At 40.9% G+C, this 19,659-nt stretch overlaps 1 protein-coding gene across 1 annotated transcript in view; it reads left to right on the top strand.

Moving 5' to 3' along the window:
* Positions 1-11,939, top strand: part of TLE1 (transducin-like enhancer of split 1 (E(sp1) homolog, Drosophila)) — a 46,833-nt gene extending 34,894 nt beyond the window's left edge. Inside the window, 1 exon segment of the mRNA NM_001098020.2 lies at positions 11,086-11,939. Within this exon segment, the coding sequence (NP_001091489.1) occupies positions 11,086-11,316 (231 nt within the window). The 3' untranslated portion in view covers positions 11,317-11,939.
* Positions 11,940-19,659: the final 7,720 nt, after the last annotated feature.

Genomic DNA, 19,659 nt, shown 5'->3' with positions numbered 1-19,659 from the left:
GATGGTCAACACCAAAATCAGGTTGATTATATTCTTTGCAGCCAAAGACAGAGAAGTCCTATACGATCAGCAAAAACACGACTGGGAGCTGACTGTGGCTCAGAGCATGAACTCTTTATTGCCAAATTCAGACTTAAATTGAAGAAAGTCAGGAAGACCACTAGACCGTTCAGATATGATCTAAATCAAATCCCTTATGATTATACAGTGGAAGTGAGAAATAGATTTAAGGGACTAGATCTGATAGGTGGAGTACCTGATGAACTATGGACGGAGGTTCGTGACATTGTACAGGAGACAGGAATCAAGACCATCCCCAAGAAAAAGAAATGCAAAAAAGCAAAATGGCTGTCTGAGGAGGCCTTACAAATAGCTGTGAAAAGAAGAGAAGCAAAAAGCAAAGGAGAAAAGGAAAGATAGATCCATTTGAATACAGAGTTCCAAAGAATAGCAAGGAGAGATAAGAAGGCCTTCCTCAGTGAACAACACAAAGAAATAGAATAAAGAAAATAGAGATCTCTTCAAGAAAATTAGAGATACCAAGGGAACATTTCATGCAAAAGTGAAGTCGCTTAGTCGTGTCCAGCTCTTTGCGACCCTGTGGACCTGTAGCCTACCGGGCTCCTCCAAGATGGGCTCAATAAGGACAGAAATGGTATGGACCTAACAAGCAGAAGATATTAAGAAGTGGCAAGAATACACAGACTGTACAAAAAAGATCTTCATGACCCAGATAATCATGATGATGCAATCACTCACACTCACCTAAAGCCAGACATCCTAGAATGTGAAGTCAAGTGGGCCTTAGGAAGCATCACTATGAACAAAGTTAGTGGAGGTGATGGAATTCCAGTTGAGCTATTTCAAATCCCAACAGATGATGCTGTGAAAGTGCTGCACTCAATATGCAAGCACATTTGGAAAATTCAGCAGTGGCCACAGGACTGGAAAAGGTCCGTTTTCATTCTAATCCCTAAGAAAGGCAGTGCCAAAGAATGCTCAAACTACTGCACAATTGCACTCATCTCATATACTAGTAAGGTAAGGTAAGTCACTTCAGTCGTGTCCGACTCTGTGTGACCCCATAGACGGCAGCCCGCCAGGCTCCCCCAACCCTGGGATTCTCCAGGCAAGAACACTGGAGTGGGTTGCCATTAATCCTTCTCCAGTGCATGCAAGTGAAAAGTGAAAGTGAAGTCGCTCAGTCGTGTCTGACTCCTAGCGACCCCATGGACTGCAGCCTACCAGGCTCCTCCGTCCATGGGATTTTCCAGGCAAGAGTACTGGAGTGGGGTGCCATTGCCTTCTCCGCATATACTAGTAAAGTACTGCTCAAAATTTTCCAAGCCAAGCTTCAGCAATATGTGAACTGTGAACTTCCAGATGTTCTTGCTAGTTTTAGAAAAGGCAGGGGAACCAGAGATCAAATTGCCAACATCTGCTGGATCGTCGAAAAAGCAAGAGAGTTCCAGAAAAACATCTATTTCTGCTTCATTGACTATGCCAAAGCCTTTGACTGTGTGGATCACAATAAACTATGGAAAATTCTGAAGGAGATGGGGATACCAGACCACCTGACCTGCCTCTTGAGAAACCTGTATGCAGATCAGGAAGCAACAGTTAGAACTGGACATGAAACAACAGACTGGTTCCAATAGGAAAAGGAGTACATCAAGGCTGTATATTTTCACCCTGCATATTTAACTTAAATGCAGAGTACATCATGAGAAATGCTGGGCTGGAGGAATTACAAGCTGGAATCAAGATTGCCGGGAGAAATATCAATAACCTCAGATATGCAGATGACACCACTCTTACGGCAGAAAGTGAAGAAGAACTAAAGAGCATCTGGATAAAAGTGAAAGAGGAGATTGGAAAAGTTGGCTTAAAGCTCAACATTCAGAAAACTAAGATCATGGCATCTGGTCCCATCACTTAATGGCAAAAGATGGGGGAGACAGTGGAAACAGTGACAGACTTTATTTTTTGGGGCTCCAAAATCACTGCAGATGGTGACTGCAGCCATGAAACTAAAAGACGCTTACTCCTTAGAAGGAAAGTTACGACCAACGTAGACAGCATATTAATAAGCAGAGACATTACTTTGTCAACAAAGGTCCATCTAGTCAAGGCTATGGTTTTTCCAGTGGCCATGTATGGATGTGAGAGTTGGACTGTGGAGAAAGCTGAGCGCTGAAGAATTGATGCTTTTGAACTGTGGTGTTAGAGAAGACTCTTGAGAGTCCTTTGGACTGCAAGGAGATCCAACCAGTCCATCCTAAAGGAGATCAGTGCTGGGTGTTCATTGGAAGGACTGATGTTGAAGCTAAAACTCCAATACTTTGGCCACCTGATGTGAAGAGCTGACTCTTTGGAAAAGACCCTGATGCTGGGAAAGATTGAGGGCAGGAGGAGAAGGGGGCAACAGAGGATGAGATGGTTGGATGGCATCACTGACTCAGTGGACCTGGGTTTGGGTGGACTCGGGGAGTTGGTGATGGACAGGGAGGCCTGGCATGCTGCGGTTCATGGAGTCACAAAGAGTCGGACATGACTGAGCAACTGAACTGAACTGAATCTTGGATAACATGGTGCCCGTGTTGGTACCCATGTTACCTGGTCCTAGGATAAGGCTGGACTTTTTTGGGACACTTGGCACTATTATGCTTTGTGACCTCGTACAGCCAGTTTAGCTCCATCAGCATCCATCTTCAGGTGGACAATGCCATTTACCTTGTATGGCTTTTGTAGAGGGTAAGACTGACCAGCAGCCTTTGCCTGACATGTGGGTGAACTGACTGCCCTGAACTGCAGTTTTGCCTGCCTGGTTTCTCTCGGTGCCTGTAGCACATCTCTGGGTCCAGTTGACCAAGCTTCTTCAAGGGGTGATTACTGCAGGCAGTGGGTCACCTCCTCTTTTGTCTTTTCTGGTGGTTACGTGGATATTGTTATTTGAGATTAGACCCAGCCAGATGCTGTGCTTCTGCCATTAAGTCGTGTGCTTGAATGAGTTTTAATAAGGACACAGCAGTGTAGAAGCATTGCCATTTAACTTTTGGTGAACAAACTTAAAATTCAGAACCGAGGGAAAAGTTAACTTTGGGGAACAGATGGAGAGAAGTTTGAGAAGCAAACGTGTGAGGATCAGGCACTTTTGGCTTCCTTACTCAGCATAAAGCATGAGGGACCAGTTCTTTTGTTGGCACTGAGAAGTGGCAGGGATCCTTGAGATGGAATTAGAAGGAGGGCAGAATTAGAAGAGATGCCCAGATGACCAATTCCCCTACCACAAAATGCCAGATTTCTGATAGCTGCCTCCATGCTGATTGTTGGACATAAGAAAATGTAAACAATTTTCCATAGCAGTATATGAAGGTCAGGAACTCAAGGAAATTTGGAGTTAATATAAGCAACCTTGTTTATCCTTTCTCATTTATTTGGATGTGATCTAACTTACTTTCCCCAAATATAACTTCTGTCAAGGTCTGTGGGGCTCTGGTTTGGGGCTCCAGTTTTGGTCAGGTGTGTGTATTCTTGTTTCATAGGCAAATTTATAATTCTCTATACTTTAAAACAACTTAGTATGTAATAAAAGAAGCCTAGGGTGGTTTGTGGTATCTGACTATGTGTGTTTGTGTAGGTGATGGCTGTGAATACAGACTTCTGATGTGTCAGAAGGAGCCTTTCTGTCCTGAAGAGATTGAGTTGTAGACCTAAAGGACTCCCCATTGTTGCATGAGATGATTGGTTTAAGGATTAGCAAAAATGTTGGATTATTTTTCTCCTCCGGCTGTAGCTGTCAGCCATCTATAGGATTGTAGTGTGTGAAGTTTAAGAGGATGAGGTTAGCCTCTTATTCTTATGAGTATGCAGTTAATCCCTGGAAAGCCCATCAGTAACCCAGCTGTAAGTTTCTTTATAAAACAAAATCACCCTAGGAGAATAATGCATAGCCTGCTACCACAGGAAGTAACTAAAATGACAACAAACATGGATCTTCCAGTTCTACCAGCTTCTATTTTGTGACTTACCTGCCACTTAAATTCCAATAGTTCAGCCCGTTTATTAATTTTCCAAAGGGATGGAGCAATACAGCCAAGAAGTCTTCTCTGCATCTGACTTTTTTTTTTTTTTTTTTAACTGAGAGTACAGCTAGGTATCTCTAACAAATGCAGGGCTTGGTTTCAGTGTCTGAGTTCCTCTGAATAGGTAGTGTGCTTTTAATTTATTAGGAAACTTGCTGAAGCGTTGTTTACTTGTTCATGTCCCCATATATTTTCATATGATTTTTATTTGGATTTATTAGAAGGCATTATAATATTTTCCCTCTTTTCAGGGGAAGAACTCTTCAGAATAGAAAGTAGAGCATCTCATTTTAATTATTAGATCTATGCAGGTTTTTTTAATTGATGGGTGATTTATGTACCGTATCATTCACCCTGCTTTTTTTTTTTAAGAGTTTTTTAAAATGTGGACCATTTTTAAAGTCTCTACGGAATTTTTCACAATATTGATTCTATTTTATGTTTCTTTGGTTTTCTGGCTGTGACACATGTGGACTTTCAGCTCCCCAACTAGGGTTTGAACCTGCACCCCCCTGCATTGGAAGGCAAAGTCTTAACCACTAGATTGCCAGGGAAGTCCCTCACTCACCCTTTTAAAAGCACAGTGTTTTTAATATATTTACAAACATGTATAACTATCACTAATATGTAATTCTTGAACATTTTCATCACTCCAAAAATAAACCCATATTCATTAGCAGTCAAGACCCCCTTCTCCATCCCTTCAACTCCCTGGCAATGCTTAATCTTTCTATCTCTTATGGATTTTTCTGTTCTAAATATTTCCTGTAAATGGAATCACATAATACGTTCCTTTGTGTCTGGCTTATTTCACTTGGCATAATGTTTTCAAGGTTTTTGAGTCCTTTTTTTGATGAAAAATATTCTATTACGTCAGTATACTGCATTTGTTTATCTGTTCAGTCACTTGCTGGTCATTTAATTGTTTCTTTTTGGCTATTATAAATAATGCTGCTGTACATATTTGTATGAGGATGAGATGGTTGGATGGCATCACTGATTCAATGGACATTAGTTTGAGTAAATTCTGGGAGCTGGTGATGACAGGGAGGGCTAGCGTGCTGCAGTCCATGGGGTCGCAAAGAGTCAGACATGACTGAGAGACTGAACTGAAACATTTGTATAAAAATTTTTCTGTGGACATGTTTTCTTTTATCTGGTATTTATATCTAGGAATGGAGTCTCTGGGTCATATGGTAATTCCATCTAACTTTTTAAACAACCCAGTGGCTGTACGATTTTACATTCCCCCCTAGCAGTGGGTGAGAATTCCAGTTTCTCTGCTGCTTCTCCAACACTTGTTATTGTCCATTGTTTGATTCTAGTCCTCCTAGTGGGTGTGACATGCTGTCTGATTTGTGGTTTTGATTTATATTTCTCTGATGGCTGGTTATGGTGAGCATCTTTATATTGAAAATTATCTGGTTTTAGAAGTGGATCTACTTAAGTGCACATGACTTGTAAAAACTCACTCTAGTTTAGGTCTTTAAGTCATGATGGAAACAGGCACCCAGAGCAGGTAGAATGAGTAAGTCAGGGTGATGATGCAGAACAGGTTGGCCTGTGCAGGTTAGCCGAAAAACAGAAACAGAAAAGAAGAGTTTCCATCCTTTTCAGAATTTTAGGCCTTCTGGGCGCCTGCCTACATGTAAGTCAGCAGTTTTGTTTCTGTGTGCTCCTGCATCAAATTGGGGCCTTTCAGTGGATTTATTTATTTACTTACTTTTTATTGTCTTCAAGTGGCTTGTGAATTCTTGGCCCCAGCAAGCAGTTCCTGCCTGTTTATCATCCCTGCCCCTCTTCACACGAGAGGCCATCCACATAATGGGAGGTTTTCAGAGAACTCCCAGAGTAGTGTCCTTGATGTTTCTGCTGCCACACAGCTCTTCCCCACTTCTCCCACTTATTTATCGTAGCATACCAATTTTCTTTTTATGCACTCTCCCAAGATAAGAACTGAGCGTTTTAAAGAACAGAGTAATAGCAGAAAATCAAGGAAGAGTGATTTGGAGAAAACTGTCAATAAATGCTACTTTTCACTCCCCCCTTCCCCACCTTTAAAAGTGTTTAAATACAAAGTGCTATAAATGCCACTTACTGTCACACTTTTAGCATTGGAGATGCTGTTTTGGGGCATCGTTTTAGTTCTGTTTGGGTTCAGTTTGTGGTCTGTGTGACAGTTTTCCCAAAGGTTGTAAAGTGGGTTAAATTTCAGAAATTCAAATTGATTCAGTGGTTGGTGATGAGAAACTTACTAACATCTAGTGGGGATGAGGATATTGGTCTTCATTTTTCTGGTTTCCTTTCTACTTGTATAGGCAGCTTTGTGGTGATAAATCTTGTGCTATACCTGTTTTAGAAACAAAAATGTAAAAACCACCTCACTATTACATTAAAGCTCTGAATGTAAACAGCAAAGTCAGTTTCATTATAGCAACATAATTGACCTGGGCTGCACTAGGTAAAATGTGAATTAAAATTCTAAATGCATGGCTGTTGTTTGACATGGATGAGGTTATTTTATTCCTTGTGGGTTTTCAGTATCATTAACTCAGGGTTTGGTGTTTGTTTTCTTCATCTCATTCCCAGCCTATTCAAATTGTTTGGGTAAGAATGAGTGCATTTATCTCCTCATGCCCCAAACTAAACCTTTCCCTAATCATCTCTGCGGCACCAGAACAGTCCATAAAAGTTCCCAGTGTAGCTCTTTCTCCAAATTGTTTTGTAAAATGTGAAGTTTCTGTTTGTTTTAAATTGTTACTGGAGTCAGCATAAGCAGCTGCCCATTTTGGGGGGTCGTGACAAGGTACTTGATGGAGAAAGGACAGTGAAGAGTTGAATGCTGAAAAGTACTTTTGGGTTTTAAACAATTTGGCAAATCCTTTGGCATATAAGAACATGGATTCTAACATAATGGTACAGAATTCTAGCTTAGATCTAGACCAGAATTTCTGTGTTTCAGTGTTACTGACATTTTAGGCTTGTGAATTCTCTGTGATGAGGGCTGTTCTGTGCATTGTACGGCGTTGAACAGCATCCCCAGCCTCTACCTACTGGATGCCAGTAGCACTTCTCCTCCTCTCTCCCTCCCAGCTGTGACAACCATAAATGTCTCTAGATGTTGCCAAATGTCCCTGGGGTGGGGGAAAAGGGTGTCAAAATTGCTTTGTTTGAGAACCACCTGTTTAGATTGATACATATTGCCTCAGCCACCACTGTTCATCAAAAATGCCTTTTCTGATAGCTTTGTAAACTGTTTTGCTTGTGTGTTCTGTGGTTATAAATCTATAGCCAATCACTTAAAAAAAAAGTTTACTAATTAGTGCAAGCTAATGAATGGGTAGAAGGTTGAATTTTTCCAGCCTTGCTGTCATGTTGAGAAACATTTTAGTTTCCCCAATGATTTGGGCAGGTTTGGGTCTATGGAGGACTGATGCATGTAAATTCCCTTAATTGGCAGAGCCATTGGGTGTTTTGAGGTGTTGCTGGCTGTATAGTAGTGTCTTTTGTTCTAACACGTATTTTTGAGTAGCATTCATGTTTTTTTTCTTTTCGTAAAGGTGATGGGTATTAGGCTGTCTCAGGTAAACTGGGGGCGGGGGGGACACAAAACAACATGTTCTTTCAAGAACACATGGGACAGGTCAGCTGCTCTTTTAGAGTCAGCTGTTTTAATCTCCTGGATGTGGGCCCTCTATTCATTTCCATGAATATTTTATCTTACAACACTTCTTATTTATTAAGCGTCTTCTGAGAGAAGCCAGACTATCTCTGTTTCAGCTTGATTCTTCCTTATCAACTTCCTTGGAAGAGAGCTAGAGTGAAAGATGTTTTCATTTCTCATATGTAGGGTGTTGGGAAGTGGAGACTGGAGAGATGGCACTTGTGAGTTGTAAATCTCAGAACAAATTCCCATCTGTCACTGCTGCCGAGGCTGCATTGTGGAGATCATTTTATTTCCCAGTAAACATCTGACAGTGAAGTGGATTGTCTCTGGGTGTACAGTGTTGCGTGCCCTCAGGAGTATCTCCTTACCTGGGAAGGGAGAAATGTGAAGTCATCAGTGGAGAAAGAGCTTGTCTTCTTCCTTAGGCTGCTTGGGAACTCTGGGTCTGTCACTGACTCCTTATGAACATGCCTGGGCTGCTGGGGTCACAGGAGAGATGCTGTTGAAGGGAATGAAAGGTTTTCAATCATCATTCTGGCTGAGAACCTATGGCAAGCCACTCTTTCATCTGTGAAATGGGAGCCATGATTCCCACCCTCCCTCCCTCTGGTATGTTCTAAGCTGAGGCCAGATAAGGAAGCTGGAATTATGATCTAGGAGCTCTGCATGGCAGGATAAAGAAGTAGAATGTGAGGCAGCAGTGTTCATGTTTCCTGGGTCTGCAGCATCTTCAGTAGCTGTGATTCATCCTGTTGCTATCTACTTAAGTATTCCTTTCATTTTGTGAGAGAGTTATGCTTTTTTAAAAAAGGTGGAAGAAGGCACTTTCAAGATGGCCAAGCTCAGGATGGAAGAACCTCATTGCCTCTAATAATAGACTGTCTTCATGGGCCTGAAACTCTCGAGCAGGATAGAGGTGGGGGTTACCTATGGCCAGTGTAAGCTGTTGGAGAGTTCTGTTGAGAGCCATTTGCCTAAATGTTGGGTTTAACCTTTCAGGTCTGCTTCACAGCTAAGGCAAAGCCCCTTTATTTTGTAAGCTTAGTCTTCTTTTTAGTAATGAGAATGCTTTCCAGTTCATCTTTCTAAAAACCAACTTGGCTTTGGCAGAAAATTCCCTTCCTTCTAGCGTCTTCAAATGTCACCTGAGACTGCCTTAACTCTGACATAAAATCCCACGTCTGGAGTCATTTTTTGGTAACTCCATTTAGGGGGGAATTTTAGGGGGGTAACTGGGAGGGACGGGGTGCAGGGAAGGGTGATAGGGTTGTATCCTCCACCCTGTAGTTAAAGTCCTTCCCCTCTGCTTAGCCTCGCTCATCTTCTTTTAATCAGTGCTGCTTTTAATTACCCCACTGCACCCACTTCTGTATGCATCACTGCCTTCCCCCCGCAGCAGCCGGACATAGCTCTCACTCTCCGAGTAATGATAGTAATCGCTGGTAGGGCAGACCTGTTCCTCATCCTTCTCTGAGCACATTTCTTATGGCAGGTGTCTAGTTCCTAATTAAGTGCTAATGAGCATGCCTAGTGGACCGTGATGCCTCTGCCAGCTTCTTCAGTTTTATGTCCTGCTATTGCTGAGCTCTTAAAAGGTGACAGAGCAGGAATTAGTGTCTTTGGGATGACAGGAAGGTGATTTTATGCATAAAGAAATTGTTATTATGATCTCAAATGGTGAATGAGTAGTTTATAAATACTTTCCAAGAATGCTATTAATGTTGCTCTCTGTGACCTCGCTCCCTTTTCCAATTTCCTTCTCATTAGAACTGTGCTCTCTTTGGAAGGAATGGAAGTTTAAAGAGGTTGGCTTCTAAAGATTTTTAAAAAGATACTAGGAGTGGTTGAAAATTCACTGTAAGATAACTGTAGACACTGATTTCTGCCTTTTAGCTGCCGCTTGCTCTTGAGGGCTGGAAACCTGTTTAGTATTCAATCAAATATCAGTAGTTGGGGTGGAAATTACTGAAGATCTGGCATAAAGATCTAATATATTCAGTACACGCAAGGGGGTAATAAATAAAACTAGTAATTGAGTCCCAGGGAAGTGAGCACAAATCAGAATCTTAAGAATTTCCTAACATTACACCTTAGAAATTGAGCTTTAATCGTTTTTACTATCTCATCAAAAATGAGTTTTATGTTGGACAGCTGAAATGCAGCCAGATTTATGGTGGAGGGGCCATTTCTGGGATACTTTTTCATTTCCTGTAGTGTGTCTTAAATATAATATATGAGAGCAATGGTACTTTTTAATATGAACCGATTTATAACTTCTGGAATGGGTTAAGCGATAGAGGTGAAGGCATTTAGGAACGAGGGACTTGGTCATCAAGAGTGTTTTCCTCAGCAGGCTTCTTAGCCTCACTGTATCCCGGTGTCTTCCTCTGTGACATGGAGAGGGGCTGGTTTGGGGCATGAAGCTCAGGAGAAAGGAAGGGATAATCAAAGTTCTGCCTCTGTGGTTTCTTTGAGTTGTCACATACATGTCTCCCTGAGGCCTCCTCTGTGTGTGGTAGTACCATGACGGCCCTTCCTATGTTGACTTCACTCCCCTCCCACCTGGTGGGAGAAACTCAGTGCCTTGAACCTGGCCCCCTGTGAAATGGGAATATCAGTACTTCCTCATTTCTGTGAGGGTTTGATGAAGTAGAACTGACTTAAGATGAAGATAAACCTTGATGAAGTAAGGGCACACCAGTGCATAAGAGATGCTAGTTCTTCCTTCTTTCTGGGTATGTTAATATTTGGTTTTGTCTCATCCTACCATTGTGTTAGGTTAACACAAGAATGCTGGGGTAGAATGGAATCGCCTAGTAACCTGTGACTCGTTGAGAATATAGGTACTATATTGTAGGATGTATATCTGTGCCTCCCCTGTTGTAACCTTTCTGAAATCAGAATGAACCCAAAATCTGTGGCATCTTAGATTCAGTGACAGCACTGGATTTCAACCCTGGAGCTGCCTAGAGATGGGACTAATATGTGAGGGCTTACTTACCTATCCAAGCTTGCACAGCTATGCTCTCAGGGTGTGAGTTAGGCCAGAAAGTGACAATGTTAGTCTGAAGATTATGTTTTGGGAAGATTATATGATATCAGGTAACTAAGCAGATGCAGGCTTTTGATGGACTGAACGTACTAACCACATTTTTTTTTTTCCCTTTCCTCCCTCTCTCTCTCTCTCTTTGCTGTGTGTGTGTGTAACCTCCTGATCTGTCTCCTCCATCCTCTCATGTCATGTCTGGTTTCTACCCGGATGCCACCACCACCGCCGCCACCACCACTCTTTGTTTCTCTCTCCCTCTTCCTCTCAACCACCACCTCCAACAGCAGCAGCAGTTGCAAGCTCAGCATCTTTCTCACGGCCACGGACCTCCAGTGCCCCTCACCCCTCACCCTTCGGGACTTCAGCCTCCTGGAATCCCGCCCCTCGGTGGCAGTGCCGGCCTCCTGGCGCTGTCTAGTGCTCTGAGTGGCCAGTCTCACTTGGCAATTAAAGATGACAAGAAGCACCATGATGCAGAGCACCACAGAGGTGAGAGGCCGGGCAAGCCAGATTAGGACCTTGTCCTAACACTCTTACAGTGCTGCAAAGTTTGTGCACCGCTAAAGAAAGCCCCAACCCATACAGAGTGCAAACAATGAGCTAAGAGGAACTGTCTGTCGCAAAGCTTGGCCACTGAAACACAGTTCACCCTGGAGGTTTTCAGGGTTTAACGTGGGCATCTGTAGATTTCTCCATCTCTTTAGATGGCAGGCATCTTGACATCTTGGCAACTGCCTCGTTAATGCCAGTGGCCTGTACCATATTATGGAAAACTGTTAACTGCTTAATTGGGTAATTTTCAAAGAAAGTAATGTTGTTAAATGGGGCGAAATAAGAAGTTAAATTTGAAAGTGAATGTGTTCAAATGAAAGGTTTGATAATTGCATCTGTTACTACTTAGTTTCATAGGCTTTAATTCTAGTATGCATTAAATATTGGGCAAAATTGCACTTGACTAATTTTTTGAAAAAAAAAAAAAAAGAGTAATTTATTCTGTCAAGAAATTTTAAAAAAATAGGCTTTTGTGTATGGTTAAACTGTAAATCTTATGTTTACAAAATACTGTAATTTTCAGGAAATCACTGTATTAGGAATGTGCAATGACTTATATAAATAAAAGCCATTTTTAAAACTGTTTGGGGCTTGTGTTCTAATTATCCCCCCCTTTTTTTTATTTCTGTTCTTGCCTCTGTGTCTGAACGGGCATGTCTGTGCGTTTCTTGGTAACCTCGGGAGCAGACAGAGAACCAGGCACAGTAAGTACCCCGACTTTATGTGCCTGCTGCACATAAAAACACGTTCCTCCTCCCACCCCCACGGTGCACCCCAGCCGCCTTTCTGTACATATAGGCACAGACACGTGTATTCTACTCTATCTCTCTCAGCAACTTGTTTTTTTGTTTTTTTTTTTTAGTATGTCTGTTCTCTCCCCCACCCCCCATCTTTTGTATAAAACTTTTTATCAGATGAGAGGGAGGCAAAGCTAAGATTACTCACTTGAAAATACACTTTGATCCTTATGTGCCCCATTTTAAAAATGTGTTTATCATTGCACTTCGAGTCCAGGTTTACCTCTAATGTAAGAGAGTATTCATTTTTTTCTTAAGTCAGTTCTGCAGGCAAGAGGTCATAATCCATATATGAAATTGGTTAGTGTTGTGTTATTTCTACCTAAACCATCATTATCCTCTGCAAATGCATCTTAGTTGCTAGGTTTCTATATCTGGTTTTCTTTTCATAATCGTCCTTGGAGTGTGAACTTGAACTTTATTTTAGTCCAAAGAACTGAGTCTTTGAGTAATCTCTCAAAACCAAGAAAATTGAGTTCACGGAGCTCTGTGCTTTTTGAGTTCATTTTTTCACCAGCCTAAATCTCAGTATATATTGAGTTTCCTGCATAATTATTATAGAAAACTCATGGTAATGGTTATATAAAATGGAGAAACCCACTTTATGTACTATTTGATCTGTTCACATATCTGCCAGTTACTTGTGGGGTTGCCTGTCTCTAGAATGCACCTCTCATGTTGTGGAGCAAACAGTGAGAAACTGGCCCCTTTTCAGCTAAGATAACCTGAAGTTTTTACCCCTTCCCTCCTTCCTTTTAACTTTCTGAACATGACAGTATTTTGATGATCTTCAATCTAAATATGGTTTAAAAATGAGATGAAGTGAAGTGAAGTGAGCTCGCTCAGTCGTGTCTGACTCTTTGCGACCCCATGGACTGTAGCCCACCAGGCTCTTCCATCCATGGGATTCTCCAGGCAAGAATACTGGAGTGGGTTGCCATTTCCTTCTCCAGGGGAACTTCTCGACCCAGGGATCGAACCCGGGTCTCGCGCATTGCAGGCAGGCGCTTTACCCTCTGAGCCACCGGGGAAGCCCTACTGAACTTTTAAATCACTCTGATACTTTCTTATGAATCTGGGGGGAAGATATGTAATTTTTTTCAGTTTGAAAAGTTTAGGTCCCCTCTCCCTCCACCTTCTGGGTAGAATAGTAACTGTTTTAAGAATTTTCTTTGGGACCAAGCTTGGTATACTTTATGTGTCAGAGTATATTAGGGGAATAGATAATGGTGAAAGGATGAGAAAGCTGGTTTTGAAATTCTTGTTCTGTAAGTTTTCTTTGGAAAATGTTAGGAAGGAAAAAGAGGGGAGAAAAAATTAGACCTAGGGAATAAAATCACCTTCTCCCAAAGTACAGACCTAAGTAAACTGATACATGGAGGAACTAACTTGATTGATGGGGAAGTTGTACCTTAAAGAAGTACAAAATAGTTCTTCAGTTTCAGGCAGCTGTGGATTGTTTTTAAGTCCAGCTAGTTTGGTTATTAGTAAGTCCATGTTGAGTTAGCAGTCAGTGAACTTTGAAGTCCAAATGTGGTAGATACATTGCATAAACCAATGTATGATAAAATACATAGTTACTTAATGTTTTGTTTGCATGTCTCCTTTTTTACACCAAACTTCTGTCAAGTCTTAATTATAATTTCAACATTTTCAGAAGTATATATACTGAGTTTCCTGCATAATTATTATAGAAAACTCATGGTAATGATTGTATAAAATGGAGAAACTAGATTACTTTGTAACCTAAACATTTAATTCAGTCTGTAGAGAGGAATTAAATTGTTCACTGTCCATATAAGTGGGATTTTGCTGCAGTTATGTAAAATTAACTAACTCTCTTCAAACTTTATGTAAAATTAAATATGAGACTCAGTGGGTAATGAGATGATGTGTACTATTAACACCTAAAATATTATAATACTTAACTATTTAATAAAGTGGTTTGAATTATGAAGTTGAATTTTACTTGGCAGATAAAGTCAATTGATTATACAGGTGTTTTGTTTTTTCACTCAATGAGGGGTTAAGAGCAGTGGCTATCTAGGGCAATGATTTTCACACCTTGTGGTCTCAGAACCTTCATATCCTTAAAGTAATTGATGACCCCAGAGAACTTTTGTTTATGTATGTCACATATTTTGAAAATCTCTGGGTTAGAAATAAAACAGATTTTTAAATTACTTAAACAGATAGTTACTTAATTGTGTTAAATAACATTTTTAGTGAAAAATAACTAATTTCCAAAATAAAAAATTAGAGTGGGATGAATGTCTTTGTTTTTTGCACATTTGCAAATGTCTTTATTGCCTGGTTTAAAGAGGGTAGCTGAGTTCTTGTCAATTTTTTGCATTCTGTTTGTTGACATATATTGTTTTGGTTTAAGTATTAAAATCTACCCACAAAGAGACACCCTTGAGGTCCTTGGACCAAACTCTTGAGAATCTCTGCCATAAATAAGACCAAGGAGTTCTGAGAAATTCTAGGCTGGCATATAGTTTTATTTTTTTCCTACTCTTCTTTCTATGTTGAACAGACATTTTTTATATCCAGTGCAAAAATCAAGGACTTACAATAGATCCAGAGGGAACTGTTGAGTGTGTATGTATTGTTATCTGAGTCTAAACTATTCCATTCGCTAGTTGAAGGTTTTATGGTGGGAAAACAAATGAATTATAATGTAACCTGTTTTATGTAAAACCCAGGAAAGGAGAGAGCTAAGAGCAGAGAGGACACAATTTTTTAAGTTTCTCATTTCTGAAAGGGATGAGTGGTAAAGCTAGTAACTTAAGAGAGGTGTAATTTGCTGTTTGGCTATTGATTTTAAATTAAGATTTGACTACTGTTTTTCTAATTCACAAACCTTTTTTTATTTTAACATAAGCCTATTTATCAGAATGCTACTACTGAGCAAAGAAATGACCTGACAAAAGCCTTTATTTCTTCAAGAGTAATAAAATTTAGATACTCAAGTTAATTTAAAGATGAATTGCACCAAATTCATTTTGGCTGAAGAAAATCTCCTTTAAATTAAGTCTGCTTGAAAGACTTGGAGTTAGAGAATTGACAAGGAGCTGTATGGCTTTTAAGAAAATGTGATAGGATGTTTATTTAAGTACTCATTCATTAAACAAATATTTATTGACCATTTACTATCTGCCAGGCACTGGCTGAGAGCACTGCATATACTTGCTACCATTTTACAGTGATGTCTTGTGATGTCAGAGTCAAATTATGTGTTGAATGAAAAGCACTGAAATACCTCACTCGTGTGATCATTATTTGGAACATCTAGAAAAGGGAGGAGACTTGAGCGGGCTGTCTGGGAGAGACTCTAGAATGGGACGGTCTGTAAACTTAGGCAGGCTCCTGAGTGGACTTCAGAAGGCCCTTGAATACCCCTAAGATTGTATGTAGAGTACTGTGGGTGAGTGCTCTTATGTAATGCTGGGAAAAGATCATAACTCTCACTAAATTCTCCATGGGGGGTTCCTGGCTCTGAAAAGTCTTAAGCACTTTTCACCTGCTTTAGGTCAGAATAGTGCATCACCATCATTTTCTTCCTAGGTGGTACTAGTAGTAAAGAACCCACTTGCAGGAAACGTAAAAGATCCAGTTCAGTCCCTGGGTCCGGAAGATCTCCTGGAGGAGGGCACGGCAACCCACTCCAGTATTCTTGCCTGAAGAATCCCATGGACAGAGGAACCTGGCAGGCTACAGTCCACGGGGTCGCAAAGAGTCAGACATGACAGAAGTGACAGCACACATCTCTTTTCTCACACGCAAAGCACAAGGAGGTTGGGTGCTTCTGTTCATACAGATCATCTTTCTGAGGGACTCTATTACCACTCCTGTAACTGATTTCTACAGTTACCATGCTCACATTTAGAACTTATAATCAAGTGGTTATGACAACCATCACTTGATGTTAAGATGGTGTCTTTATTTTTTTCTTCTCTAGCTGTTGTACTTGACTAGTTAATTGGCAGAGGCAGGACCAGAGCCTAGTTCTGGACCACCCACCCCTTCCCTTTTTCTGAAATGACACTGTGCAGAATAAAGGGCAAAGAGGGAATAAGCTACGAGGCTTGCTTTGGGAAGTACTTCACCCTTGGCTGTTTCTGAAATTTTATTTTTTTGAGTGTCACATTGTCTCCTCATGGCTTTTTATGACCATGGCAGTGTGGGGGTGTGTGGGGGGGAAAGGAGCAGTGATAGAAAGAAGGTAGGTTTTGGACTAAGGCAGACCCAGTGGAATTCTGGCTGCACAGGCAGTATTCCTCATCCTTTTGGACCTTCTTGTCTCCTCTGTAAAATGGCGATGGTGGCTGCCTGCAGGGTAAGGGTTCAGGACCCACAAATGGAAAGTCGTCAGACCTGCCATTGCAGGCCTTTAGGCAGGTCCTCCCTGCATCTGCCTGCAGGGGAGCCAGACAACAGGAAACATGTCGTTGGTCACCTTCAGCATAGTTACTTGTGGTTTCCTTTCCTTCTCACACAATGTGTGAGGCTTCTGTGGCGATGAGGGCCCACTTGACTGAGCGGCTGGTCCTGATTATCTGTGTGTCAGCATCACGAAACACACCCCAGTCTCTTAGGAACTTGATCAGTTGAATGATGCTGGAATCCATCAAAGGTAAATGGGGGCTCAGAGGAGGTGTTTTCACCTAAACATTGATGACTTTATCTTGGCCTATGCCAAGGAATTGTGTGGAGACAAAGGATAAAACTAAGATGAATTACCTGAAATCTCTATATTTAAGGCACAGTAGGAAACACTTACATTTTCTGAAGCAGTGGCCTCAGTAGATTTTTCTTTTGGCAGAACTTAAAACACTGTACTTAAAAAAATAAAATAAATCCTCTGGGAAAACCAGCATCACTGCCGTGAGAAGGGTGAACCCCCAAGGGAAGGAGGACCCTGGCGGTTTCTTGCTTGTTGGGAATGGTGTGTTCCTGTGCCAGGTGAGGTGTCTGCTTATCATTTTCAACATCCCCTCCTTAACATAGTACAGCAAACTGTATCTTTCCGATGAGGAGAGATGGGTGTAAGTGCCGTCAGATACCAGATACCACAGTCCAGTCCTGACCCATTGCTTTCTAGTTTCAGGACCTTTTTCTTTGCAGTAGAAGCTTCTCACCAGGGGCTGGCAAATGAAGAGGGGCAGTAGCACCTAAGAGCGCTTTACAAACATGCTTCTAGAAAAGGTTTGAGATATAGCTTGATTTTTGCTGTGACCAAGGTCCTGATTAGGGGAATAAAGGTGTTATGAGGTCATTTAAAGATTATTTTTAAGTAGTTATGTTTTTTTTCAGCTTCATAGTTTTTATTGAAAACGTTTTATTTTGTTTTACCTGGAGAAGGAGGGTGGAAAAGCAAACTGTGGACCTAGAGAGTGACGCTGAAGGCATTTCATGGTTTAGCACTTTCAGCCCAGATGTCACTGGGTGTGTGTCTATAGCTCTTTTATCTTGAACATCCTCTCGAGTCACCCATCTGCATCCAACAGTGCTGAGTTCCTAAATGCAGGTGCACGAACATGTATTTTCTTTTAATTTTTTTTTTATTGTTCTCCCCATATTTTGCCTTCAAACCATGTGAAAAATAGATGTTTACCCTTCAGACCTGCTTCACAGCCAATCTTCTGAGACATGTTTTCTATGTTTCCACACATCTCTATTTGCTTCCACATTTTGCCATTGACAAGTGGGGATTCTGTTAGTTTTATACGTTAAAAGTGCATTTGTCACACAGAATGCATGAATGACCAACTGGACCGCAGCACAAAGTACGCACAGAGTGACGGCTTAATTGGTACCAGGTGTGGATGAGGCGGTGCACAGATGTGATGGGGTGTGTCGTTACCTAATTGTTTTAATGTTCACTGAGAAGTTAATTGTCAGCGTAGAGTGTGCTAGCAAATTAGGTTCCCACTGCCTTAGTGTAACTGAGGATAAATGAGGTGTCATGAGTTTCCAATCTGTACCTCTGACACAAACACTTTTCCTGTGAGGAGGAGACTGTTCCCAAGGGGAATCAGCATGGCAGCTAAAGAAATCCATTTGAATAATGTGCATTATTTTCACATTAGGGAAACCTGTCTAGCTTTTGCTGTCTCCATAAACGGGTTTTCCTTTCACATTTGCTGCTGGTGGCTTCAAGCTTTAGATTTGGCTGGCAAAAGAATTGCTTTGAGGTCTCAGAGTAGATGAAGGTAGACGTGAATGCTCTTATAAAGTGTTCTGGCAACACTAACAGTGTAAACCAGCTCTCTTTCATATATCTGGAATTTACCTTCCAAAATACCTCAGTGTACATGAACAGCCATTCTTGTTAAATTGCCCAAGAAAAGTAAAATTCTCAAAACAAGACTATAAAGACTGTTTATTATTCATATTAAAGCAGCTAAGTCTCTCTATGTTGGTCTTGAGTAGGTGGGTGTTCAGAGCATGAAATAGAAACATTATTTTCCAGAATGGTCAGAATAAAGGTAACACAAAGTCCAAATCTTGGCATTTTTTTCTGATTCGACTGAATGCTCTTTGAAATTCAAAAGATTCTTCTATTTAAATTGTAAGTTCTTATAGGAAGGTATGGTTTGTTATTTACATGTATGGATTTTATTTTTACTTTAAGAGATTACATTGTCCACTTCTACCCGCTAGTTCAAATACCACCAACTCTCTAGTTAACTTGGGCCCACTCATCTTGAGCAGGGAATGATCTGGTGTGTTTTTATGCAACATGTTTCCCCTATTTGGGAAATTGTGCTCTGAATCTGACCACAGGTTATAACATTTGAAGGCTTCCTATGCTTTCTGGGTAGCTTTTTTGCTCACTCATTTCTGTTCTTAACCATCACATCACTGTTAGTGCAAGAAGGGACTCTCGGGAAGCACAGGGTAACCATAGTGAACAGTTCACCTGTTGTCAGTTCACATGCCCAATGAGGTTTTAGGTTCTCAGATATTCCAGATTTTAGAAGGGATGGGTCCCTTCTTGTGGTTCGTACCTTTTCTCTGTTCTTAGACCTCATCTAATCATTTCATGAATAGTTTCTTTATATAGATGGAGAGAAAAGCATGCCAGTTGGGATAACGGGTCTTTTAGACACTCTGTCTCTGGGCTGAACATTCCAGGGGGATCTTGTTTTCTTTAGAGACTTTTTCATCTGCCTCTCCCTTTATTGTTTTACTTGGCTCTATTCCCACCAGTGTGTGTAACTTGAAAGGTGCAGAAAATCATCACGGTTTTCAAATTTTAGCTTATTTTGAAAACAGTGTGTTTTTAGATCTTGATTTGCTCAGATTTGTAATATCCCCCATGGGCTGTATGAAACTTCTATTTTTGAGTTCTTGTAAGAAAGACATAAGGTAAATAAGATGATTTTGTTTGGTTCTTAAGAAAATTTTTAAACAAACGAAAACTTATATACAGTCTGGAAATCCCAGCTCTCGGAACATTTGTAGTAGAAGTCTGCCCAGTAATTATAGTGTTTGAAAAATTCT

The sequence above is a fragment of the Bos taurus genome, chromosome 8, assembly GCF_002263795.3.
Source record: "Bos taurus isolate L1 Dominette 01449 registration number 42190680 breed Hereford chromosome 8, ARS-UCD2.0, whole genome shotgun sequence".
Lineage (NCBI taxonomy): Eukaryota > Metazoa > Chordata > Mammalia > Artiodactyla > Bovidae > Bos > Bos taurus.
This window is presented reverse-complemented; position numbering and strand designations above follow the sequence as displayed.